General features: G+C 41.8%; 1 protein-coding gene across 6 annotated transcripts in view; it reads left to right on the plus strand.

The window, feature by feature from the left end:
* ano1b (anoctamin 1, calcium activated chloride channel b) overlaps positions 1 to 27230 on the plus strand; it is a 63119-nt gene that overhangs the window by 5272 nt on the left and 30617 nt on the right. For 2 of the 6 annotated variants that reach the window (XM_083561318.1, XM_083561320.1), the window contains exons 2-3: positions 6226 to 6352; positions 24635 to 24931. In XM_083561318.1, coding sequence (XP_083417444.1) covers positions 6245 to 6352; positions 24635 to 24931 — 405 coding nt within the window. In that variant the 5' untranslated portion in view covers positions 6226 to 6244. Of the gene's footprint in view, positions 1 to 6225; positions 6353 to 23298; positions 23500 to 24634; positions 24932 to 27230 lie in introns of those variants that run through there. The other 4 variants (XM_083561319.1, XM_083561321.1, XM_083561322.1 and 1 more) reach the window with 3 other exon arrangements.

Below are 27230 nucleotides of genomic sequence, written 5' to 3' on the forward strand. Positions count from 1 at the left end.
TGTGTGTAGCTCTGTGTTGTGTGTGTGTGTAGCTCTGTGTTGTGTGTGTGTGTAGCTCTGTGTTGTGTGTGTGTGTGTGTGTGTGTGTAGCTCTGTGTTGTGTGTGTGTGTGTGTGTGTGTGTGTAGCTCTGTGTAGCTCTGTGTTGTGTGTAGCTCTGTGTTGTGTGTGTGTAGCTCTGTGTTGTGTGTGTGTAGCTCTGTGTTGTGTGTGTGTGTGTGTGAGTGTGTGTGTGTGTAGCTCTGTGTTGTGTGTGTGTAGCTCTGTGTTGTGTGTGTGTGTGTGTGTAGCTCTGTGGTGTGTGTGTGTGTTGTGTGTGTAGCTCTGTGTTGTGTGTGTGTGTGTGTAGCTCTGTGTTGTGTGTGTGTGTGTGTGTAGCTCTGTGTTGTGTGTGTGTGTGTGTGTAGCTCTGTGTTGTGTGTGTGTGTGTGTGTAGCTCTGTGTTGTGTGTGTGTGTGTGTGTAGCTCTGTGTTGTGTGTGTGTGTGTGTAGCTCTGTGTTGTGTGTGTGTGTGTGTGTGTGTGTGTAGCTCTGTGTTGTGTGTGTGTGTGTGTGTGTAGCTCTGTGTTGTGTGTGTGTGTGTGTGTGTGTAGCTCTGTGTTGTGTGTGTGTGTGTGTGTGTGTGTAGCTCTGTGTTGTGTGTGTGTGTGTGTGTGTAGCTCTGTGTTGTGTGTGTGTTGTGTGTGTAGCTCTGTGTTGTGTGTGTGTGTGTGTAGCTCTGTGTTGTGTGTGTGTGTGTGTGTAGCTCTGTGTTGTGTGTGTGTGTGTGTGTAGCTCTGTGTTGTGTGTGTGTGTGTGTGTAGCTCTGTGTTGTGTGTGTGTGTGTGTAGCTCTGTGTTGTGTGTGTGTGTGTGTAGCTCTGTGTTGTGTGTGTGTGTGTGTGTGTGTGTGTAGCTCTGTGTTGTGTGTGTGTGTGTGTGTGTAGCTCTGTGTTGTGTGTGTGTGTGTGTGTGTGTAGCTCTGTGTTGTGTGTGTGTGTGTGTGTGTGTGTAGCTCTGTGTTGTGTGTGTGTGTGTGTGTGTAGCTCTGTGTTGTGTGTGTGTGTGTGTGTAGCTCTGTGTTGTGTGTGTGTGTGTGTGTGTAGCTCTGTGTTGTGTGTGTGTGTTGTGTGTGTTGTAGTTCTGTGTTGTGTGTGTGTGTGTTGTGTGTGTTGTAGTTCTGTGTTGTGTGTGTGTGTGTTGTGTGTGTTGTAGTTCTGTGTTGTGTGTGTGTGTGTGTTGTGTGTGTTGTAGCTCTGTGTTGTGTGTGTTGTAGCTCTGTGTTGTGTGTGTGTTGTAGCTCTGTGTTGTGTGTGTGTTGTAGCTCTGTGTTGTGTGTGTTGTAGCTCTGTGTTGTGTGTGTTGTAGCTCTGTGTTGTGTGTGTAGCTCTGTGTTGTGTGTGTAGCTCTGTGTTGTGTGTGTGTGTGTGTGTGTTGTAGTTCTGTGTTGTGTGTGTGTGTGTTGTGTGTGTTGTAGCTCTGTGTTGTGTGTGTTGTAGCTCTGTGTTGTGTGTGTTGTAGCTCTGTGTTGTGTGTGTGTGTGTGTGTGTGTAGCTCTGTGTTGTGTGTGTAGCTCTGTGTTGTGTGTGTAGCTCTGTGTTGTGTGTGTAGCTCTGTGTTGTGTGTGTAGCTCTGTGTTTTGTGTGTGTGTGTGTGTGGTAGCTCTGTGTTGTGTGTGTTGTGCGTGTGTGTGTAGCTCTGTGTTGTCTGTGTTGTAGTTCTGTGTTGTGTGTGTAGCTCTGTGTTGTGTGTGTGTGTGTGTGTGTGTGTGTGTGTGTGTGTGTGTGTGTGTTGTAGCTCTATGTTGTGTGTGTGTGTGTAGCTCTGTGTTGTGTGTGTAGTTCTGTGTTTTGTGTGTGTGTGTGTATGGTAGCTCTGTGTTGTCTGTGGGTTAGGGTCAGGTTTCAGCAGTGAGGTGTCAGCTGGAGTAAGTGGGAAATGCAGAAGTGTTCTCTGTGGATCTTCTATATCATATGTGTGAAACTCAATTCCCGCGGGTCACATCGGCCCTATGTACAATTATATCTGGCCCAAAAGATGATTTTATATAGAAGCGCTGATAACACAAACTACAGATCCCATAATGCAGCGCTTCAGCTGCCTTGCCGAACACTATGCTACTTGGAAACATTCCTGCATCGGTTAGGGTTTTGTTGATGTATTTAACGCTATTCTAAAGTTATTGAGAAACAACGCCTTTGAAACAGAGCGTTTTTAAAACCGATGGGATTCTGAGTAGATGTTTACTGACACTGGCGGTAAACACGTGTGTGTTATTAGTGGAGTGAATGTGACTGTAATTAAGGAATTGAATCTGAGACGGAACTACGAGACAAAACATCAGGAGAAGCTGAAGAACCTGAATGCAGAGCAGAAGATACAGAAAGTAGAAGAGTTAAAGAAGAATCTGACATTTCAGCAGATGTTTTTCACCAGAGAACAATCCCAAAGTGAAGCTGGTGTGAAAACAGAGAAGAAATCAGAGGAACATCAGCCGGTTATTTACTGAGGGAGAGTTTCTGAAGAGCTGCATAATGAAGCTGTGACACGTCTGGTGTTTCACAGGAGATATTTTTATGTAGAGCAAAATATTTCAATTTTTTTAATTTCAAGTTTATTTATTCATATTTATGTAAAAAAAAAAATTAATTTAATAAACAGTTTATCCTGTTCGGCCTGTGACCTAAAGTGTGCTTTGAGTTTTAGCCCCCTGTGTGATTGAGTTTGACACCCCTGTTCTATATTTAGCGAGTGGTCTTTATTTGCTCATTCTGATTCTATCTGCTGTGATGAACGAGGCATCGGACTGCAGGACTTCGGTCTGCATCATATTTTACTCCCAAACCAACAAATGTCCTTTATTTAACTAACATCTGTCACTGTCAGTGTGTGAAACAGCACACTGTGTGTGTGTCTGTGTGTCTGTGTGTCTGTGTGTCTGTGTGTGTGTGTGTGTGTGTGTGTGTGTGTGTGTGTCTGTGTGTCTGTGTGTCTGTGTGTCTGTGTGTCTGTGTGTCTGTGTGTGTCTGTGTGTGTCTGTGTGTGTCTGTGTGTCTGTGTGTCTGTGTGTCTGTGTGTCTGTGTGTCTGTGTGTCTGTGTGTCTGTGTGTCTGTGTGTCTGTGTGTCTCTGTGTGTGTGTGTGTGTGTGTGTGGCCTGATCATCCATATACAACCACAGAACCTGCACATGCTACATTTAATGCTGGCCATCTAGACGCTCAGATGAAGTTCTTACACTGAAGGAACTTTCACCTGCAGCTTTCAGCCAACTTTCCACTACAGTCAGATCCTTTTTAGTCCCATCCCAAACCCCTGTTCAACTTAATTCCCCTGTAGTTACTGCAGGTCTGCACATCTCCCTTATTCTTAAAAACCTCTACCATCAAACAGCTTCTCCATTCCTCAGCCATCCTCGCTGCTCTCACTTCCTCCTTACTAATCCTATCCGCTTCATGCTTCATCATCTCCACACCATCCAACCTTCTCTCTCTCTCTCTCTCTCTCTCTCTCTCTCTCTCTCTCTCTCTCTCTCTCTCTCTCTCTCTCTCTCTCTCTCTCTCATTTTCCTCGTTCATCAGCTGCTTAAAATACTCCCTCCATCTTCTCAACACACTCTCCTCATTAGTCAACACATTTCCATCTCCATCCTTTATTGCTCTAACTTGCAGCACATCGTTCCCAGCTCGGTTACTCTGCCTGGCCAATTGCTACAAATCCTTTTCTCCTTCATCACTTCTGCAGTAGTTGCCCAATCATCCAGCACCTCTTCACCACCACCGAGCTCCTGTCTGACCTCTTCCCTGAATCTCACACTACAGTCTTCCTCCTTCAGTTTCCACCATCTTATTCTTCTTTTAGTCCTCACTCTCCTCCTCTTCTTCTTCACCTCCAAAACAATCCTACAGACCACCATCCAATGCTGTCTAGCTACACTGTCCCCTGCCAACACCTTACAGTCTCCAACCTCCTTCAGGTTGCATCTCCTACATAGAACATAATCCACCTGTGTGCACCTTCCTCCACTCTTATACACTCACCGGGCACTTTATTAGGTACACCTTACTAGTACCGGGTTGGACCCCCTTTTGCCTTCAGAACTGCCTTAATCATTCGTAGCATAGATTCAACAAGGTACTGAAAACATTCCTCAGAGAATTTGGTCCATATTGACATGATAGCATCACGCATTTGCTGCAAATCTCTCGTTCCACCACATCCCAAAGGTGCTCTATTGGATTGAGATCTGGTGATCTGGAGGACATTTGAGTACAGTGAACTCATTGTCATGTTCAAGAAACCAGTCTGAGATGATTCACGCTTTATGACATGGTGCGTTATCCTGCTGGAAGTAGCCATCAGAAGATGGGTACACTGTGGTCATAAAGGGATGGACATGGTCAGCAACAATACTCAGGTAGGCTGTGGCTGTGAGACACGATGCTCAATTGGTACTAACCCAAAGTGTGCCAAGAAAATATCCCCCACACCATTACACCACCACCACCAGCCTGAACCGTTGATACAAGGCAGGATGGACCCATGCTTTCATGTTGTTGACGCCAAATTCTGACCCTACCATCCGAATGTCGCAGCAGAAATCGAGACTCATCAGGACCAGGCAACATTTTTCCAATCTTCTATTGTCCAATTTTGGTGAGCCTGTGCGAATTGTAGCCTCAGTTTTCTGTTCTTAGCTGTCAGGAGTGGCACCCGGTGTGGTCTTCTGCTGCTGTAGCCCATCCGCCTCAAGGTTCGACGTGTTGTGCGTTCAGAGATGCTCTTCTGCATACCTCGGTTGTAACGAGTGGTTATTTGAGTTACTGTTGCCTTTCTATCAGCTCGAACCAGTCTGGCCATTCTCCTCTGACCTCTGGCGTCAACAAGGCATTTGTGCCCACAGAACTGCAGCTCACTGGATATTTTCTCTTTTTTGGACCATTCTCTGTAAACCCTAGAGATGGTTGTGCGTGAAATTCCCAGTAGATCAGCAGTTTCTGAAATACTCAGACCAGCCCAACAACCATGCCACATTCAAAGTCACTTAAATCACCTTTATTCCCCATTCTGACGCTCAGTTTGAACTGCAGCAGATCGTCTTGACCATGTCTACATGCCCAAATGCATTGAGTTGCTGCCATGTGATTGGCTGATTAGAAATTTGTGTTAACGAGCAGTTGGACAGGTGTACCTAATAAAGTGGCAGGTGAGTGTACGTCACCCTATGATCCTCCTTCTTCTTAAAATACGTGTTCACCACTGCTATTTCCATCCTTTTAGCAAAATCTTCCACCATCTGCCCTTCCACATTCCTCTCCTTAAAGCCACACCTACCATCACCTCCTCATCACCTCTGTTCCCTTCACCTACATGTCCATTAAAGTCTGCACCAATCACCAATCTTTCATTCCTACGTTCACCTTCTACCACTTCATCTCACTCACTCCAGAATCTTTCCTTCTCCTCCATCTCACAACCCACTTGCGGAGCATAAACACTGATGACATTTATCATTATCCCTTCAACTTCCAGCTTCACGTTCATCACCCTATCAGAAACTCTCTTCACCTCCACTACACTCTTACTGTACGCTTCCTTCAGAATCCCCCCTACACCATTTCTCTTTCCATCCACACCATGATAGAACAGTTTAAACACCTCCAATGTTCCTGCTCTTACTCCCTTTCCACTTGGTCTCCTGAACACACAACATCTCTACCTTTCTCCTCTCCATCATATCAGCTCCCTCTCTCCCTTTACCAGTCACAGTACCAACATTTAAAGTACCAACCCAAACCTCCACTTCTCCTCCACTTCTCCTCCACTTCTCCTTTCCCTGCTGTTTCTGTAGACATCTTCCTCTTCCTCTCCTTCTCCTCCTTCAGCCAACAGTAGGTTAGTCGTTTGTTAACCTGGGCCTCGACTGATCCTCTATGAATTTCTGTTTCGTGATCCGTATATTTGATTTGGCACATGTTTTACGCTGGATGCCCTTAATAACAAAACCTCCACATTTATCCGGGCTTGGGAACGACACTAAAAGTGCACTGGCTTGTGCAACCCTAATGGCTAGGGTTGGTTCCCTGACCGGGGATTGAACCTGGGCCGCAGCAAACCACTAGACCACCAGGGAAACCGTATTGATATCAGTAATAATGATAAAAAATTTATTGGGGAAATAAACAGCTGTTTATCAGTAAGTGTGTTTAAAGGTGTTTAAATGTGTGTGTCTGTGTGTGTTAATGTGTAGGTGTAGCTCTAAGGCTGTGATGATGAAGACTGAACGATACGCCACTGTCCACAGCAAAGACACACACGTTGATGTTATCAACATTAAAGACATTGAGGACATTGGATATGTGCAGCAGGATGCCATTGTGAGTGAAATATCTACTCTAATTCTACACTGACACTCGAAAATTGCTCTTCTACTATTTGATTTTCATTTACAGGATTAGATTTAGCTTACCGTATTTTCCGGACTATAAGCCGCTACTTTTTTCTCACGAGTTGAATCCCGCGGCTTAAACAATGAAGCGGCTAATTTATGGATTTTTCCGGGGTTTTTCCCGGTTTCACAAACTTCATGCCAAAAAACTGAGCACCATAACATTAGACCAATGAAATTGCGGAACGGGTTCAGGTGAACCAATAAAACTCTTTATATTAAATCAGATGCGCTCCCACTGAATCGGGCCGCACCACTTCATAAATATGGATGATGTTCCTCTGACTTTTGACCTGCCGCTCACTCGGACTGTCTACAGGAAATGTGTTCTGAGCTGCACGGCATCGGGAGAAAAGATTCACCGATGGTGATTTTTAAACGCACGACGATGCCAAAAGATAAACTCTCGAGAGAAATAGTTGTGAAAGGAAGGAGGAAGACGGTGAACAATGACGTTCTTGGTCTGCTACTGTTTAGATACAAACCGTGTAACAGACACTGTCTTTCATTTATACCTGTGTAAAGTTCATTAGTTTCAGTGTAGAGTGTGCGACTTACAGACAGGTTCGGCTTATTTATGTTCAAAATAAAGATTTTTGTACAATTCAGTGCTAACTGCTAATAAGGACCATGTTGTGTTTAAACCATATGTAGATTTAAATATCAGAAAGTGAACGCTTACAAGGTGGTATCAAAAAGTTTTAAAACTAGCGCACCACAGATCGCTCTCACCACATGTATCAACCCTTGAACGCCTTAAAACCTGGCAGCTGAACTCAATATTGACAGTGTGACTCGTGGGGACAAATTTTTAATGCACAATGACGATAAGCATGCACTTGGTCGAGCTGCAGACCAGTCTCACCTTCCACTGTGAAGACTGTTGCATCGTTTTAGGGTCATACCCATACACCTGAGTTTTGTCACTAGTAATGATGCTCGACATGAAGGACGGCTTGTTCACAGCATGCTGACGGAGCTCATGGCAGACTTCAACGCGGCTTTCTTTCTGCTCCTGGGTCAGCAGCCTGTGAAAGAACTCAGCAGCGTCAAATCCCACGTGAGGTTCGTGTGGAATGTTCCGTATCACACCGACAATGGCAGCAATGTTGTGGATTGTTCTCTCAAAACACCTCAAACGACTTGGGTTAGGGTTAGGGTTAGAGGGTTAGGGTTAGGGTTAGGGTTAGAATGTCAACTTGCAGAATGTCAACTTGCAGAATGTCATTTCCCCAGATTTGCCCAGTTTTATGCTAAATTTCATGTTTGCCTTTAGTTTTAACTTGCTTTCCATGATGAAATTGCCGACATGGTAATGCACGTGTTCAGAATAGCACAGATGTATTGCTCCATGTGACTGTGTGTGCAGCTGTGTGCTGCCATCTGTTGGCGTGTTACAAAACTATTCTCAAAACCTTTTAAACCCACAGCAAAGACCTTTAACCAGACCATGATTGGGTGAGCTCTATCTTTGATTATGTTTCTCACTCACTGTAGGCAGTGTTTGCAGTGTCAGTATTTGGTGGATGTTAATTGGACACCAGTGATGTTTTGAACAGTTTGCACTATTCTCTGAAGGACCTCTTAAAATTGTTATTAGAACATCATGCTGTTAGCTGCTGAACTCATCCCTGTAGGCCATCTCATCATTGTCACTGATCAGGCATACTAAGGTTAGTATCATCTGCAGACATGATTATGGAAATAGATGCAATCATGAGTAAAGACAGAGTAGAGGATTGGGCTCAGTACACAGCCCTGTGGAACACCAGTATGCAAAATGAAGGTGGGAACCACTGCCTGGGCAAAAGACAATATGAAAATGTTGGTGAAGATCTCAAACAACAACTCTGCACAGGCCTTGAGCACTCTGCCTGGAATGCCCCCAGGGCCTTATATGCATCTACCCTACTTATGGCAACACACCGGGTGGAAATTATGAGTGGCTGAACATCAGGTTGGACATTAGCTTTATTTAGTGGATTTGTGTTTCGAGATTCTTAATCTCGTATAATATGAGTTCAGATGTCTGGAAGGGATGTTCTCACTGATTGAGGGAATACTGGTTTATGATTCCTCAGGGGATGGATTTCTGCCCACATACATCAAGGGTTGTACTTATGGACGTTGTTCTCTATCTGAAGTTTAAAGGCTGCAGCTTTAATCCCTTTTTTAAAACTTTGTTTGTATATGTTCCATTATGATACATTTGATGATGGTGGTGCATTGGGAAAGTAGGAACAGAGATATATGATCTATTGTGTAACGTAGGAGAGGGAAATAGCTTTGTAGGCCTCAGTAATTTTTCTGGTAAACATGATCAAGGCTGTTATCTTCTCTTGTGGGGAAAGAGACATTTTGATAGAGTTTACTGTCCTCAAATTTGTGGGATCAAAAATACAGAAATGACAGAAGCTACTTACAGATTCCTTGTTCCATCACTGCACCTCAACATCTTTATCTGTAATAATTCACATTCGGTGGCACCCAGATGAGGATGAGGTTCCCTTATGAGTATGGTTCCTCTCAAAGCTTCTTCCTTCTGCATCTCGGGGAGTTTTTCCTTCACCACAGTCGCCAGCGGCTTGTTTATCAGGGACAAACTTACACTTATAAAGAACTTATTAATTTTTTATCAACACATTATCTGTGTGAAGCTGCTGTGAGACAATGTTCATTATTAAAAGCGCAATACAAATAAAAAAACTAATTTAATTGAAATTAAAAATAGTTAATTAATAGTCTAAACAAGTTCATTTATTGCTAGCTTAGCGTTAGCATCCGGGGTACATACACTGCCATGAATATAATGCATGAGTATTGATGAGAAAGATCAAAAGAGCTGCACTTTATAAAGAGGAATTCAACATCAGCACAACAGTGGAATTTAATAATAACACCAGAGCACCACTGGTTGTTTTTGCAAACCCTTTGCTTTTACTAGAGTCCATAGTGATTACCTCTGCTCTGAAGATGTTGCACCTCTTTAGTTCAATAGCATTGGTTGTGAAGCTTAGCATACAGACCACCTTTCTTACCGTGACATTTTTTTATGCTCACGATGCTGGCAACAGTCCCTTTCTGTTAGACTTGCTGATGAACTTGAGTCCAAAGCCTGAATTCACAATGTCCACTACGATGTTTGTACAGTGCATTTATATTATGCAGTGCAATATACAAAAATTCTATGGTTTGATAGGAGAAGCCAATCTCACAGTCAAATCTTTGGAGAGGTGCTTGACAGTTATGATTCGTCTATTTAAATCCTCAGACGAAACACCATTAGTGTAGATTGATGTCTATTAAAGTTTGACGAGAAAATAAAGTTATTGCGAGCTTACATGACTAGGCAAACCATAGTTTATCTTCAAACACTAGAGAGATGCTGGGACTGGAAAGGAAGAGAAGGATATGGATTATTAAGTCTCCTTATTGTTGTATGAAAGTTAATGTCACTGTGCAGTTGAGACTCTGGTAAGATTCACTCTGGCAGCAGAACTAAAAGGGAGAAGCAGAAGGAAACAAAGACATGAGGATCTCTGGGATAAGAGACGACCCACCACACCACCATCAACAAACCTGAGTGAGCGTGTGAGAGTGAGGAGACGACAGCATTCAAATATCCCAGTTCACCAAACACTCTATATCCATGATCCCTCCAGATCTGCTCCTTTACCTCACAAACACCTACTGACTAAAGACTCCACTAAATAAATGTGTTCAGCCTCGACTTGAACACTGAGACTGTGTCTGAGTCCCGAACCCTGATTGGAAGGTTGTTCCATAACTGTGGGTTTTATAAGAGAAACATCTGCCCCCTGCTGGAGTCTTCATTATTTGAGGTACCAACAAATAGCCTGCACCTTTTGATCTAAGTAGGCATGGAAGATCATACTGGTACAGAAGTTCATTTAGATACTGCAGCGTGAGAGCGTTAAGTGCTTTATACGTCAGTAGTAGTATTTTATAATCAGTGTGAGATGTAATTGGGAGCAGTGTAGATGATTAAAACAGGGCTGATGTGATCATATTTTCTAGATCTAGTGAGGACTCTTGCTGCTGCATTCTGAACTAACTGAAGCTTATTTCTGCACTTACTCCAACACCCAGACAGTAAAGCGTTACAGTAGTCTAATCTAGATGTTACAAAAGCATCAACTAGTTTTTCTGCATCCTGAAACGACATCATATTTCTAATTTTAGCAATATTTCTAAGGTGAAAGAAGGAGATCCTGGTAATATTATTCACGTGAGCCTCAAAGGAAAGACTCGAGTCAATAATCACACCGAGGTCTTAGACAGCCGTACACACTGAAACAGAAACACCATCCAGAGATGCTACAGAATTGGAAAGTTTACTTCTAGCTGCATGTGGTCCTAGTAAAAGTACTTCCGTCTTATCTGAGTTGAGCAGAAGGAAGTCATCAAGCATCCACTGTCTAATGTCCTTTACACACTCCTTAACATTGTTAAGATGATCTCCTTAATCTGGATTTGCTGAAATATACAGCTGTGTATCATCAGCATAGCAATGGAAGCCAATACCATGTTAATGTAGAATTTCACCAAGAGGCAGCAGATATAAAGAGAAAAGCAGTGGGCCTAAGACAAATCCATGCAGAACACCAAACTTTACCTCAGAGAGTATGGAGAACTCACCATTTACATCAACAAACTGATAGTATCAGTCAGAGAGTATTTATCTCCAAGGTGATCAGTAGGGTCGAGTTCACCACCCACTGGAGGACCTTCCATTCTCAGGGGAAAGAGCTGGTCAACCACACTTAGTTTAACTTTATCAGTATTTTTTTGGTGATACAATAATATAAGCTCAATAGCATTGCAGTAGACACATGAACTTTCCGAGTCTCCACTAGAATAAAGATGCGGATGCACCATCCAAATATGGGGACAGAGGGTGTTGAGCTTCTATGTTACACTTTTAATCTAATTTTATAATATTTACTTGTTCATTTATAATTAACCTCTTAGCCTCCAGCGTCACACCAGTGCGGCTGATATCCCAGTGTTCTCAGGTGTTGATGTAATATTTTATTTAAGCAATAGATTAAATAAAAGAGTAACCATGACTAACTATACATCATTCTAAAGGTCAAAGCCTCAAGCAGCAATTTCAGATCACTGTTATTCAGTGAAAAACGTATAACAATTGTATTTGCTAAATTTGTGTAAGCAGTACACACAAACAACATGCATAGAAAAAAAATGCACTACTTGATTACACTATGATTGTAATACAAACGCATCCACTGATGCAAATCCCGGTTTATTTAGAAAGATGAAGCTCCACTGAACTGCTGGAGTCTTCATTATTTAAGGTACCAACAAATATCCTGCACCTTTTGATCTAAGTAGGTGTGGGGGATCATACTGGTACACTTTGTGTTTGTGTGTGTGTGTGTGTGTGTGTGTGTGTGTGTGTGTGTGTGTGTGTGTGTGTGTGTGTGTGTGTGTGTGTGTGTGTTTAAAGCTTTGTATAAAAGCTGTAGTCTTAGAAAAGTCAGAAAAAATGAAGAAAGAAAAACAGTGTATGAATTTAAATCTGAACTTCAGTACAGTTCTCTGGACATGACAGAACACTGTGTAAATATTAAGAGTTAAATCAGCATAATGTCTCAGTCCATCTCAATGAGGAAGTGTGTGTGTGTGTGTGTGTGGGGGGGGGGGTGTTTAGGGTTGGGGGGGGTTGGGGATTTTTTTTACCACATCCTTATATATCCTAGGAGAAGTGAACTTTGCTCTGTCTTCCTGTTAGGGATGAAGTGACACTCTATTCCCAGTGGGAGAACCCTCTATGCACAAGGCCGTGTCTGCTTTTGTTTTCTTGCTGTGTGTTTTCAAACTCTTTACTAAAAATATTTCATCCCCGGATGCGTGTCGTACAGTTACATAATCGGTTTCAGATGAGTTTTATTTAAGCAAAAAGTGGGCAGTGGTTGCTCACTGGTCCTGAGTTCAAAACCTGCCACTGCTGGGCTTAAGGGTGTCTGCTAAATGCTGTAAATGTAAGCATTTTATTAAAATCACTTCATACATTTCATAAGGTCCCCTGGTGGTCTAGTGGTTAAGATGCAGCGCTCCCACCGCTGCGACCCGGGTTCGATTCCCGGTCAGGGAACCATCCCCAGCCACTCTTAGTGCCGGTCCCAAGCCCGGATAAATTGGGGAGGGTTGCGTTAGGAAGGGGATCCAGCGTAAAACATGTGCCAAATCAAACGTGCGGAGGATCCGCTGTGGCGACCCCTAACGGGAGAAGCCGAAAAGAAAGTTTTACTTCATACATTTCATAGCATACTGGATTCTCTTTTCACTGCAGTGAATACTGTATGGTCTACATAATACACAGAATTCAACCTTTATTGTTTACAATTACATCAATTCTCTATATCTTTCAGTTATGTAATGTAGGTGAGCGCAAGTTAATTTTTAGATTTGAAGGTGAGCATCAGTGTTTTAAACTTGATTTAGCAGCTTTAGGAAAAAGAATAGTTATTGGGCTAGAACAATCCAGATGCTGTAATATGCTCTGGCTCTATGTTAATACGGCATGATGATAGACTGTATCTTAGAGTGGATTATGGTCTCCAAACTGCTGGTTTTTCAGGTGGTGCTCTGAAAACCATGTGGGCTTATAGATAATTGGAGTAATTTTAAGGTCAAGACTGGCCTGTTTTGGGCAGCATAGTATGTACCCCACTTAGAAACATGCCACTTTCATTTCTTGCAGTATAGCACATAGTCTCAGAACAGGATTAGTTAACTGGTGACAATCTAAAACCAAGGCCCGGGAGCAGACAAACAGGCTAAACCGAGTCAACACTCAGGGTGACTAACCCCGACCCTAACCCACCCTACTGAGACCAGGTCTGTTACCTGAGCACAACCAAAATGTAGAAATTTTCTGAATCTGTTTTAGTAACTAAATTAACATTTAATAAATTAAAAAAGACTGAACACACAGTATGCCAGATCAGAATAGTTCTCACGGCTTGCTGCCACCAGCTACTGCCTCTACTATCAAGGTGCTGCCTGCCTAAAACTCACTTATTGGGCATTTGCCTACTTTAGCTGTGGCCTTCACATCCTCACTACCGTCATCTCAGGGGGTCTGCCTACTACGGTCTCAGCTCCCTTCATTCCACCAGTTTATCATCTGCTGTAGCCTTAGTAGCTACAGCCTCAGCTGTTTTTACCATCAGACTGTCACCGGCTACAGCCTCAGCTGCCTCCATCTCTGGGCTGTCATCTGTTACAGTCTCAGTCGCATTTTCCACCATTGGACATTGGAATGAAGTTTTATCCAGTCTTGTTTATCCTTTTGATCCCCCTTAGTAGTGGGGTTGTCCATTTGCAGTTAGAAAATGAGTCCATTCTTATGCAGTTCCCTTATGTAGTCTCAAGGCCTGAAACATTTTCCAAGGTCCAATTTGAATCACAGGGGCCAAGTCACTCATTTATGTTTGGTTTTAAGGCTGCAAATCTACTCCATCTTCATTGCCTCTACATTTTAAAGGATTGGTTTATTGTCACTGCAGACTCACTTCCTGTTTTTTTTATATCATTAAATTCTAGATCTGGGACTTTCTGTTGCAAATCAGCTAAGTCCAGACTTCTTGTTATTATTTTATTATTAATTTCTGGAAATGTTCTGCCTAATCCGGGCCCTGATAGCCTTAATATATGTGATACACCTGAAGATTTTAAATCAAGGTCTGGCCTGGGTATTATTCATTTCAATGTTCGGAGTTTAATGTCCAAACTAGATATGGTTAATTTATGGGTCAAGTCAACTGACGCTGACATTGTTGTTTTGTCTGAAACCTGGCTGACTAAATCTGTCCTTGATAACGATATTGGCATTGATGGTTATAATGTGTATCGTTCAGATCGCCCAAAAAGAGGGGGAGGTGTTGCTATTTATATCAAATGCAAATTTAATTCTAGTTTGGTGCTCTCAAAATCGGTTTGTAAACAATTTGACCACCAAATCAGGCTGGTTGGTTGTTATAGAACTCCGTCTTCATCAAATGACACTTCTTCTACATTATCAAATTTGTTAAGTCAAGTTATTTGTAATGACACTATTGTTGTTGGTGATCTGAACTGGGACTGGCTAAGGCCGGTATCAAATGCTTTTAAAGAGCAGTGTGACAGTTTAAATTTGACTCAATTAATTAACACTCCTACTCGGCCAAATCCTAAATGCCTGGAGAAATCATCACTCATTGATTTAATCCTGATCAATGCCCCTTTTAAGTATTCTGCAATAGGTGTTTTTTCTAATGATGTGAGTGATCACTGTGTTATTGCTGCTGTTAGAGATACTGAGGTGCCCAAGTCTACAACTCGTATTGTTGAAAGGCGAAATATAAAAATGTTTGTTGAACAGGGTTTTTTATATGATTTGTTTTATTTTGACTGGCGTAGAATTGCTTTGTTTGATGATGTGGAATTAGCCCTGACTTTTTTTCAAAACAGTTTTCTTAATATTTTAAACAGACATGCACCTATTCGTATATTTAGAATTAAGGGTCGGGACAATCCCTGGTTTTCTTCTGAGATTTCTAAATTGCTCCACGAGAGAAATGTAGCCTGGGCAAAAGCAAGGTGATCGGATACTGATGCTGACTGGCTTGTCTTCAGATGTTTGCGAAACAGATTCACTTCACTTTTCAGAAAAACTAAAGCTGAATTTTATTTATCTGAAACTACAGAGAATCTAAATGACCCAAAAAAATTCTGGAAAACTATGAAGTCATTATCTACAACGAGTAAACAAACAGGGTTTCCGGTGTCTTTAGTTAAAAATTTTGTGTTTATATCTGACAAAGTAGAAATGTTAAATTGTTTAAATGAGCATTTCATATCATCTGGATCTTTGTTTAATTCTGTTGCTCCTATAGTGTCGGAGCCTGTAAATGACACCTTTATTACTGCTGACAAAACTTTCAGTCTTAGCTCCTTCTCTGTTGCTGATGTTCATAAAGCTCTGAAACAATTGAATCCTTGAAAACCTGCGGGCCCAGATCACTTAGACCCTTTCTTTTTTAAATAAGCTGCAGATATCCTAGCTGAACCTTTGACTCATCTTTTTAATCTTTCTCTGATCACAAACAAAATTCCCAAGGTATGGAAGTCTGCTTATGTTTTGCCACTTTTGAAAGGAGGTGACCCTACCTTGCTAAATAATTATAGACCTATTTCCAAACTTTCAGCTTTGGCCAAAGTGTTGGAATCTTTGGTGAGTGAACAAGTAAAAGAGTATTTAAATGCTCAGTTAATTTAAGTATCTAGGGTTAAATCTAAGTATCAATCTGGTTTTAGGAAAAAACACAGCACTACCACTGCTGCTATAAAAGTAACTAATGATATAGTCAAAGCACTTGATGATAAGAAACACTGTGTGTCTATGTTCATTGATTTGTCCAAAGCATTTGACACTGTTGACCATAGTATATTAGTGCAGAGACTGATCAGTATAGGTATATCTCAACACTCTGTGGGCTGGTTTATTAACTACCTCGCTGATAGGACTCAAGCTACACAAGTTGATGGCCTAACGTCAAAATATTTATCAATCTGTAAAGGGGTCCCGCAAGGCTCCATTCTAGGGCCACTTTTATTCACTATTTATATAAACTATCTAGGGGAAAATGTTCAACATGCATCTTTCCATTTTTATGCAGATGATACGGTCATTTATTGTTGTGCAGCTACCATTAGGAAGGCGTATGAATGCTTGCAAACTGCTTTTGATAGAGTGCAAGCACAGCTTTATTATTTAAAGCTTGTGCTTAAGACCAAAGTAATTGTATTTTCAAACTGAAGGAAAAAAAAGAGTTACACCTGTATATTTTTACTGACCAGGGTAAAACAATTGAGGTAGTTTTATATTATAAATATTTAGGATTTTTGATTGATGAGCACCTTTCTTTTGAGCTTCATATACAGAATCTAGTAAAAAAGTTGAAATTGAAGCTAGGTTTTTTTCTTTAGGAACAAATCTTGTTTTATTTTTTTCTGCTAGAAAAAGGCTAGTTGATGCCACATTTCTCTCTATTATTGATTATGGTGATCTGTTGTATATGAATGCCCCATTAAAGTGTCTTCAGATGTTGGATGCTGTGTTTCATGGAGCTTTAAGGTTTATTTCAAATTGCAGACCTCTCACGCATCATTGTACACTTTACTCCAAAGTGAATTTGCCCTCTCTGTCAAATCGCCGGCTTACTCACCTTTATATTTTTATATATAAGGGTATTATAGGCAGGCTGCCAGGCTACATATCTGAATTTCTTTCTTTTGTACAGAGTACTTATGGTTTATGGTCCCAGAAAATTCTCTCATTAAATGTTCCTGAAGCTAGGACAGAGTTGTTCAAAAAGGCTTTTATGTTTTTTGCACCCTTAACTTAGAATGACCTACAGAAATCACTAAAGCTACAGTGTCTAATTTCCTTAAATAATTTTAAACATTATGTTAAATCTATAGAACATGAGTCTATCCACACATGCAAATGTTTTAATTAATAGCACTTTTATTTAAATTGAAATGCACTTGAGTTGTCTTTTGCGTTTTTGTTTTTGTTTTGTGATTGTGTGATTTCATTTTGTTCTGCTATTTTGGCCAGGCCTCTCTTGAAAAAGAGATTCTATATCTCAATGAGACTAACCTGGTTAAATAAAGGTTAAATAAAAAAAAAAATAAATAAATAAATATAGGACTGTTGAATATTAGATCAAAAGCGCTGATCACAAATTAAACTAATACTGATCAGAAGTTTCATGTAATGTGTTTAACTAATACATAGAAAAAAGCAAGAATATTTAGCATTAAATGAAGCTGGTTTACCAACCCAGCCATTAGAGTTGCACAAGTCAGGTGACTCTCAGTGTCGGTCCCAAGTCCGGATAAATGTGGAGTTTCGTGTTATGAAAGTTAGCCGACAGGGTACCGGTGGAAACTGGCGGAAAAGAGATTTTGTGTGTCCAGGAGACTAAGTGGAAAGGGAGTAAGAGCAGGAACATTGGAGGTGTTTAAACTGTTCTATCATGGTGTGGATGGGAAGAGAAATGGTGTAGGGGTGGATTCTGAAGGAAGCGTACAGTAAGAGTGTAGTGGAGGTGAAGAGAGTTTCTGATCGGGTGATGATCGTGAAGCTGGAAGTTGAAGGGATGATGATAAATGTCATCAGTGTTTATGCTCCTCAAGTGGGTTGTGAGATGGAGGAGAAGGAAAGATTCTGGAGTGAGTTAGATGAAGTGGTAGAAGGTGAACCTAGGAATGAAAGATTGGTGATTGGTGAAGACTTTAATGGGCATGTAGGTGAAGGGAACAGAGGTGATGAGGAGGTGATGGTAGGTGTGGCTTTAAGAAAAGGAATGTGGAAGGGCAGATGGTGGTAGATTTGGATGGAAATGGCAGTGGTGAACACGTGTTTTAAGAAGAAGGAGGATCATAGGGTGACGTATAAGAGTGGGGGAAGGTGCACATGGGGGACTATGTTCCATGTAGGAGATGCAACATGAAGGAGTTTGGAGACTGTAAGGTGTTGGCGGGGGACAGTGTAGCTAGACAGCATCGGATGGTGGTCTGTAGGATGGTTTTGGAGGTGAAGAAGAAGAGGAGGAGAGTGAGGACTAAAAGAAGAATAAGATGGTGGAAACTGAAGGAGGAAGACTGTAGTGTGAGGTTCAGGGAAGAGGTCAGACAGGAGCTTATGAAGATGCGGCAGCTGGTGAAGAGGGATGTGGTGAAAGCCAAGGAAAAGGCATATGAGGAGCTGAAGGAGAAGTTATATAACTCTTATGGGAAAGAGTAGTGGAAGCCAGGCTGAGAGAAGAGGTGACCATCTGTGAGCAGCAGTATGGATTCATGCTGAGGAAGAGCACCACAGACGCATTATTTGCTTTGAGAATGTTGATGGAGAAGTATAGAGAAGGTCAGAAGGAGCTGCATTGTGTGTTTGTGGATTTAGAGAAAGCGTATGACAGGGTGGAGAGAGGAGTTGTGGTATTGTATGAGGAAGTCTGGTGTGTCAGAGAAGTATGTGAGGGTGGTGAAGGACATGTATGAGGACAGTGTGACAGCAGTGAAGTGTGCAGTAGGTACGACAGACTGGTTTAAGGTGAAGGTTGGACTGCATCAAGGATCGGATCTGAGGGCTCACATTCTTCTCTGACACACCAGACTTCCTCATACAATACCACAACTCCAACACCTTCTCTATACTTCTACATCAACTTTCTCAAAGCAAATAGAGCACCAAATCGTTGGTGCTCTTCCTCAGCATGAAACCATTCTGGGCTTACCTGTTTGTAGTGGTGATGGACAGGTTGACGGAAGAGGTCAGACAGGAGTCTCTGTGGACTATGATGTTAGTGGATGATATTGTGATTTGTGGTACCTGTGGTCAACAGTGCAGAGTAATGGAGAGTGTGTTAGAGAAGTGAAGAAAAGAGTGCAGGCAGGGTGGAGTGGGTGGAGAAGAGTGATAGCAGGAGTGATTTGTGATAGAAGGGTATCTGTGAGAGTGAAAGGAAAAGTTTATAGGATTGTGGTGAGACCTGAGATGTTGTATGGATTAGAGACAGTGGTATTGAGTAAAAGACAGGAGGTGGAGCTGGAGGTAGCAGAGCTGAAGATGTTGAGATGTTCATTGAAAGTGCTGAGGATGGACAGGATTAGAAATGAGTTTATTAGAGAGACAGTGCATGTAGTACATTTTGGAGACAAGGTGAGGGAGGTGAGATTGAGATGACCCCTAATGGGAGAAGTCGAAAGAAGAAGGAAGATTTGATCCAAATGTTAGTATTAAATCAAGAGTGTATCCAACATGATCCAAAATCAAGAATGAATACGATTTTCTCAGAGGATCTTCCTGATTATCAAAATGAATATGTAAAATACTACAATTTATGCTTTGTCTAAAGGTTTAAATTTAATTCTGAATAAGGCCCTGTGGTCTATAAATAATAATTAATGGAACTGATTAATTATTGTTTAATTATTGTTATTATTATTGATTGACGGAATTATTTTTGGTGTGATGCTTAAATTATCATTATAAATAACTGTGACACCGCCACCGCTACTGTTCAGATTGTCACCACTGTTTTGCTAATCAGGGACAAATGTATTAATTTAAACATTATATAATGACCTCACTGTGAGAGTGGTATAGAGGATATGACCTCACTGTGAGAGTGGTATAGAGGATATGACCTCACTGTGAGAGTGGTATAGAGGATATGACCTCACTGTGAGAGTGGTATAGAGGATATGACCTCACTGTGAGAGTGGTATAGAGGATATGACCTCACTGTGTGAGTGGTATAGAGGATATGACCTCACTGTGAGAGTGGTATAGAGGATATGACCTCACTGTGTGAGTGGTATAGAGGATATGACCTCACTGTGAGAGTGGTATAGAGGATATGACCTCACTGTGAGAGTGGTATAGAGGATATGACCTCACTGTGAGAGTGGTATAGAGGATATGACCTCACTGTGTGAGTGGTATAGAGGATATGACCTCACTGTGAGAGTGGTATAGAGGATATGACCTCACTGTGAGAGTGGTATAGAGGATATGACCTCACTGTGTGAGTGGTATAGAGGATATGACCTCACTGTGTGAGTGGTATAGAGGATATGACCTCACTGTGTGAGTGGTATAGAGGATATGACCTCACTGTGAGAGTGGTATAGAGGATATGACCTCACTGTGAGAGTGGTATAGAGGATATGACCTCACTGTGAGAGTGGTATAGAGGATATGACCTCACTGTGTGAGTGGTATAGAGGATATGACCTCACTGTGTGAGTGGTATAGAGGATATGACCTCACTGTGAGAGTGGTATAGAGGATATGACCTCACTGTGAGAGTGGTATAGAGGATATGACCTCACTGTGTGAGTGGTATAGAGGATATGACCTCACTGTGTGAGTGGTATAGAGGATATGACCTCACTGTGTGAGTGGTATAGAGGATATGACCTCACTGTGTGAGTGGTATAGAGGATATGACCTCACTGTGTGAGTGGTATAGAGGATATGACCTCACTGTGTGAGTGGTATAGAGGATATGACCTCACTGTGTGAGTGGTATAGAGGATATGACCTCACTGTGTGAGTGGTATAGAGGATATGACCTCACTGTGAGTGGTATAAAGGATATGACCTCACTGTGTGAGTGGTATAGAGGATATGACCTCACTGTGTGAGTGGTATAGAGGATATGACCTCACTGTGAGAGTGGTATAGAGGATATGACCTCACTGTGAGAGTGGTATAAAGGATATGACCTCACTGTGAGAGTGGTATATAGATATATATATATATATTAATAAACAAGCTTCAGTTAGTCCAGAATGCAGCAGCCAGAGTTCTCACAAGGTCAAGAAAATACGATCATATAACCCCAATCTTATCGTCCCTACACTGGCTTCCGGTTAAGTTTCGAATAGACTACAAACTACCACTTCTCACTTATAAAGCACTAAATGGTTTGGCTCCCATGTATCTATCCAGTCTTTTAACACGCTACAATCCGTCACGCTCCCTGAGATCTCAAAACTCTGGGCTTCTAGTAGTTCCTAGAATAGCAAAGTCCACTAAAGGCGGTAGAGCATTTTCACATTTAGCTCCTAAACTCTGGAATAGTCTTCCTGACAGTGTTCGGGGTTCAGATACACTCTCCCAGTTTAAGTGTAGATTAAAAACATATCTTTTTAGCAAAGCCTACACATAACACACATCACACACATCACATCACAACCTTGTGCTCCAGAACATCTGATCACATGCACATTATCAACTTGTGCTGTTAATATCATGAACAGCAGCTACACTAATTCCTCTCCACTGCTTCTCTTTCTCTCCCCATCCCGAGACACCCTGAGGTTCCTCCAGATCCAGTCACATCCCGCCTCGTGATGATTACGGACCTTTGAAGAAGGATATGACCTCACTGTGTGAGTGGTATAGAGGATATTACCTCACTAAAAGAGGGGCTATAGAGAAACAGAGGAGGCACTGGGTCTTGTTTTAATAAACAGTGGATCCAGTTCTTCTTTAGATAATTCTAAACTTTCCAAGTAAGAAGCAAACTACCATCATGCTGTGTCACACATTGTAGGACTCATGAGGTTAGACATGAAAGTGAAGTGACAAGTTGAACGCTGTTGAAAGGTTCAGCAGGATCTACTCTCAGAGTAGACCACAAGGCCACTGCACCGTTTCTCTGTGAGGACAATTTGAGCTTGTTCTAGGAAACACAGAGAGACAAGTGATTGTAAACAATATGCTCGAGTTGTGTAAGAAATCGTGGCAAGAGTCGGAGACTATTGTCAATTTTTAAATTTGTTACGAGGGTGTGTATGTTTTGAGGGTGTGTTTTGTTACGAAGGTGTTTTTTTACGAGGGTGTGTATTGTCATGTGGGTGTGTATGTTTCGAGGGTGTGTATTGTTACGAGGGTGTGTATTGTTACGAGGGTGTGTATTGTTACGAGGGTGTGTATTGTTACGAGGGTGTGTACTGTTACGAGGGTGTGTACTGTTACGAGGGTGTGTATTGTTACGAGGGTGTGTACTGTTACGAGGGTGTGTACTGTTACGAGGGTGTGTACGTTACGAGGGTGTGTTTGTTACGAGGGTGTGTTTGTTACGAGGGTGTGTACGTTACGAGGGTGTGTACGTTACGTGGGTGTGTTTGTTACGTGGGTGTGTTTGTTACGTGGGTGTGTTTGTTACGTGGGTGTGTATTGTTACGAGGGTGTGTATTGTTACGAGGGTGTGTTTGTTACGTGGGTTTGCATTTTACGAGGGTGTGTATGTTTTGATGGTGTGTATTGTTACGAGGGTGTGTACTGTTACGAGGGTGTGTTTGTTACGAGGGTGTGTATGTTTTGAGGGTGTGTATTGTTACGAGGGTGTGTATTGTTACGAGGGTGTGTATTGTTACGAGGGTGTGTTTGTTACGTGGGTGTGTATTGTCACGAGGGTGTGTATTGTTACGAGGGTGTGTATGTTACGAGGGTGTGTACTGTTACGAGGGTGTGTACTGTTACGAGGGTGTGTTTGTTACGAGGGTGTGTATGTTACGAGGGTGTGTATTGTTACGAGGGTGTGTTTGTTACGTGGGTGTGTATTGTCACGAGGGTGTGTATTGTTACGAGTGTGTGTTTTGTTGGAATGACAGTATGCATACAGTTGTTTTAAAAACCTTTTTTTTTGCATCAGATTTAGCTTGAAATTTAGCTTGTGGAATAGAAAAAAAACAAAAGAGCTGCCATGACATGCACAGAGTTTGTTCTGAATAATTGACTAATTTATTGACAGGCACTTGTTGAAAATAATAGCAGTGTGGAGTTAAATTAGAGAAACATTCATTCTGTGAAAAAACAGGTGTCATTAATAATCCTTTATTATAAAAACTTGATCAAATTAGTTTTTGATGAAATATGGACATAAAAGCTATGAAAATATATTTGCACTTTTATCATATATTGCTATTTATTAGAACACAATTGTACGTCTCGAGTGCACGTGAGGGGAATAAAAGGTTTGGTGGAGAATGACTGTGACTCTGTGTCTTTTCACACTGACAGATGAACCTAACACACTGTTCCACTGAACCTCTGCGTGTTTCCTGTCATTCTCTGCTGCTCCAAATGCTAAAGAAACATCTTGAGAACTCGTTCCGGTCGTGTGTTTGGGCTTAAACTGATTTGTGAGCTAGTGTATTTGCTGCGGTGTGTGTGAGCGGTAATGAGAGAGCGCTTTGAAGATCTGGACATTAAGCTTTATAGTTTTGTCTAATATTAGCTCCTGGCATCTCTCACTCTTCTCAAGTAGCAGGCAGAGAATTTAGACATGCTGTATGACATCAAGTGTGTGTATGTGTGTGTGTTAAGAGACAGTGGGTTAATAGCAGGACGTGTTCTTGGAGCATCTCAAAGCAGGAGATGAAGTGAAGATGGCTGAGGAACAGAACGACTCTGCCAAGACAAGACATTTCTTAAAGGATGTGATTTTTCATGGCAAATTTCAAGTGAGTGTGACGCTGAAGGCGCTGGTTTATGTTCCGGACGGGACGTTTAGACGAATCTGATAAATATCGAACCCATTCATTTTGCCTGCATTGCTGCATCGTTCCTCTCATGCAGAACAGAGAGAAGAGCTGCTGGTTATTTCTCTTTTCTTGGTGACTGTATTCACCTTTGTACAACAAGCATGAAGTGGAGCATTTACACCTCAGATAAACAGACCGGGTTTTAAGCAGGTTTGAGGAAAATCTGATAGAAATTCGAGTTGAGTCAAATAGAACATTTCTCAGAAATGTGTAGACTAAGTGTGCAGTCGCTCAGGTTTTTCTGTTTTACACTTTTAAAGACAAATTTGTGTGCAGGCTTTGAATGAAAGCTCTCGGCTTTTCATGATCTTGTTTGTCTTCATTGTGGCTTTTTGCTGCGGATTAACAGTGAGAGGGAAAAAAAACGAAATTTCTTTTTCTTTTTTAGTCAAGCTTCTTACATTAGCCTTTATTTCATTTGACTTGGAGAAATTCGCACTTGATTCCTTTATCACAGAACAAAAAGCCTACGTTTATCAGCGTTCCTCTCGTTTATTTCCTGTTTCTAAAACATAAGAGTGCTGCTGTTTAAATTACCAAAACCCTCATTATATAACAGCTGGTGATTGACAGTGACAAGAGATGAAGCAACTGTTAGAAACTGATGTGCTGAAGGTTGATGAAGATGATCAGTTTTCTGTGGAACTTCTTTTTCGAAAGTTTAGTTCTTTGGGTTTGTTTCAGTTGTAAAGAAGGAAAAGAAAATCCGCATAGTTTGTGGACATTTTGTGTTACTCTTTGCGCACGCGCGCGCACACACACACACACACACACACACACACATATACATAGAGCATTTACCTTGTCTTTGCATAAAGCAGATGTTAATTAATTTGCGATTGAACTGAAATCTGATCATGTGATCCTGAACATTGGAGTTAATGAGGTTTAGTAAGAAAACAGAAAATTATTCTGAAGTAATAATAATAAATAATATAATATAATTAAATTATAGTAAAATATGAACTAGAAACACATTTCTCTTTTACACACACACACACACACACACACACACACACACACACAGATGTTTCTGTTTCTGCTCTCTCTCCAGCTGCTGAATTCTCTGACTCCGGACGAAAGCTCGCGCTGCGGTTTTGGTTTGTACTGCAGTGATGGACAGCGGCGTGTGGATTACGTTCTCACCTACCAGATTAAAAAGCCTGGCAGCTCACGTCGCCACTCGTCCCGTCTCACGGACAATGTGCTAACACGCAGCCTGCGCCGGACACGTGACCCTGAACCAGGCGTCACTGATCACCATGACGACGACAAGCGTCTCCGGCGTGAGGAGTTCGAGAACAACCTGAGAGAGATGGGGCTGGAGCTGGAGAGGGACGAAGATGTGAGTGTGTGTATTGCATGGTTGTGTGTACTGTATAGTTGTATTTATTGTGTGATTGTGTTTATTGTGTATTTGTGTGTATTGTTGTGTGATTGTGTGCCATGTGAAAGATTATATAGATTATTTCCATACATGTGCATGTTGCTTCTCACACACACTGTCAGTTAGTTTGCTGATGTGAGCAGAAAAGCAGCTGTCAGTGGGATCAGTTGGACTTCAGCTATGTATATCAGTGGTGTGTGAAGCGAAGGGTCACTCAGCCATTAGCTGGGATCAAGTTCCTTGTGTGTTCTTTGTGCTGCTTTGATCTCCTTAGAACTGCAGGCATTTAGTAGTTCATTCTGATTGGTGCATTGTGTAACAGTCACTAAATCAACATTTATCTCATAATTGTTTACAGAAACAACGACTTTCTATTCAGCTCCACCACTCAACATATTACAGCTTCAAATTCTTTAAGAATGAAAGAGATTTTGATTTTAAAAATACATCTTTATTTAATTACCACTAAAATTTACAAAATCACTTTCACTTTCACTTTTCACAATGAAACCTGCAACACTGTAATGCAAAAGATTCCAAATCGTTCATTTACTTATAATATTTATATTCAATAACAACTCTAGATTGTAAAAGGGGCATAAAAAGAGATACTACATCCAGACTACTACATCCGATACTGATATACTATCTGAGATAAAACCTCAGAGATATGTCTCAGTTTTATTAATCCAGAGCCACATGGCCTCGATACAAGACCTGGTGCACATTATCCTGATAATCAACCGAACCAGTTCCATCAAATGGTTAAGGATTCTGTACAGGGATTCTGTCCTTTCTGTCCTAGTGTGGGTAAAAAGTCTTCATGTTTTTACTACACACTAAAAGGGAGGTATTTTTTAGATGCATCTTCTTATAGTCCAACACAAACAAAGAACTGTCCAGTCTAAGTTTATCAAATCTCTGCAGAATTATCTGGGCCTCCGTCCTCCATACCAAGTCCTCCTGTCCTGTTAAGAGTGTCTGGATGTTGCCTGTCTACTTCTACAGGATTACTACAGTAATTCTTGTCCCCACTTCTTCTTTCTGTAGAAAGAGTTCACTTTGGGGAACCCAGTGGAGATCCAAAAATGTCTACTAAATTTGCTTGCAGCTTAAAAAGAAAATCTTCAGGTGCTTCCATGCAAGATAATTTATGCCACCCAACTGAGGCAATCAAATTATTAGTTATTATACTTGTTTAACATTAGTTCAATTGCTAAAGAATAGAGCATTCCAGATCTTTGTGTAATATCTCTGTTACCTTGGGCACTGATTTTTAGCTGAGATTTCAATGTCCTGTTATAGCACTTTAATCATTCCAGTAAAGACAAAGACAAAGCCAAAAGCATTGAAAGTGTTCTATAGCTACTGATGTTCTACTCTATCGAATGCTTTTTCCTGGTCCACAGACAGAAGACACAAATTAAAACCCAACAGTCTAAACAGCTCTTAAATACCCCAAACAAAAACTCCTTTATCTGAGATAGTCCTACTAGGCACATAATATGTCTGGTCAGAATGAATGACACCTTCAGCCTGTTTGGTCCTAGAGCTGTATTTTGAAGTCAGAGCACAGAAGTTCTAAATCTCTTGCTGCTTGCCATTTTTGGTACGTACATTCACTGCTCTCACTCCACTAGGCTCTTATTCAGAACTGCCAAGAAATCCTCACCCAAGCACCCTCAGAAAGTATAAATCTCAGCTCGAAGCCAATCAATGCCAGGGGTCTTTCCACCCTAATTTTTCTGCAGAGCTTCATAAAACTTTTTTTTTTTACTGGGCAGTAGCTTCTGTGTGGGTACATGAGCCCTGTGTGGGCAGGTGGGCCCTGTTTGGGTTGATGAGCCCTGTGTGGGCAGGTGGGCCCTGTTTGGGTTGATGAGCCCTGTGTGGGCAGGTGGGCCCTGTTTGGGTTGATGAGCCCTGTGTGGGCAGGTGGGCCCTGTTTGGGTTGATGGGCCCTGTGTGGGCAGATGGGCCCTGTGTGGGCAGATGGGCCCTGTGTGGGCAGGTGGGCCCTGTGTGGGCAGGTGGGCCCTGTGTGGGCAGGTGGGCCCTGTGTGGGCAGGTGGGCCCTGTTTGGGCAGATGGGCCCTGTGTGGGCAGATGGGCCCTGTTTGGGCACGTGGGCCCTGTGTGGGCAGGTGGGCCCTGTGTGGGCAGGTGGGCCCTGTTTGGGTAGATGGGCCCTGTGTGGGCAGATGGGCCCTGTGTGGGCAGGTGGGCCCTGTGTGGGCAGGTGGGCCCTGTTTGGGTTGATGGG

Source organism: Silurus aristotelis, assembly GCF_946808225.1.
Source record: "Silurus aristotelis genome assembly, chromosome: 14".
Taxonomy (NCBI): domain Eukaryota; kingdom Metazoa; phylum Chordata; class Actinopteri; order Siluriformes; family Siluridae; genus Silurus; species Silurus aristotelis.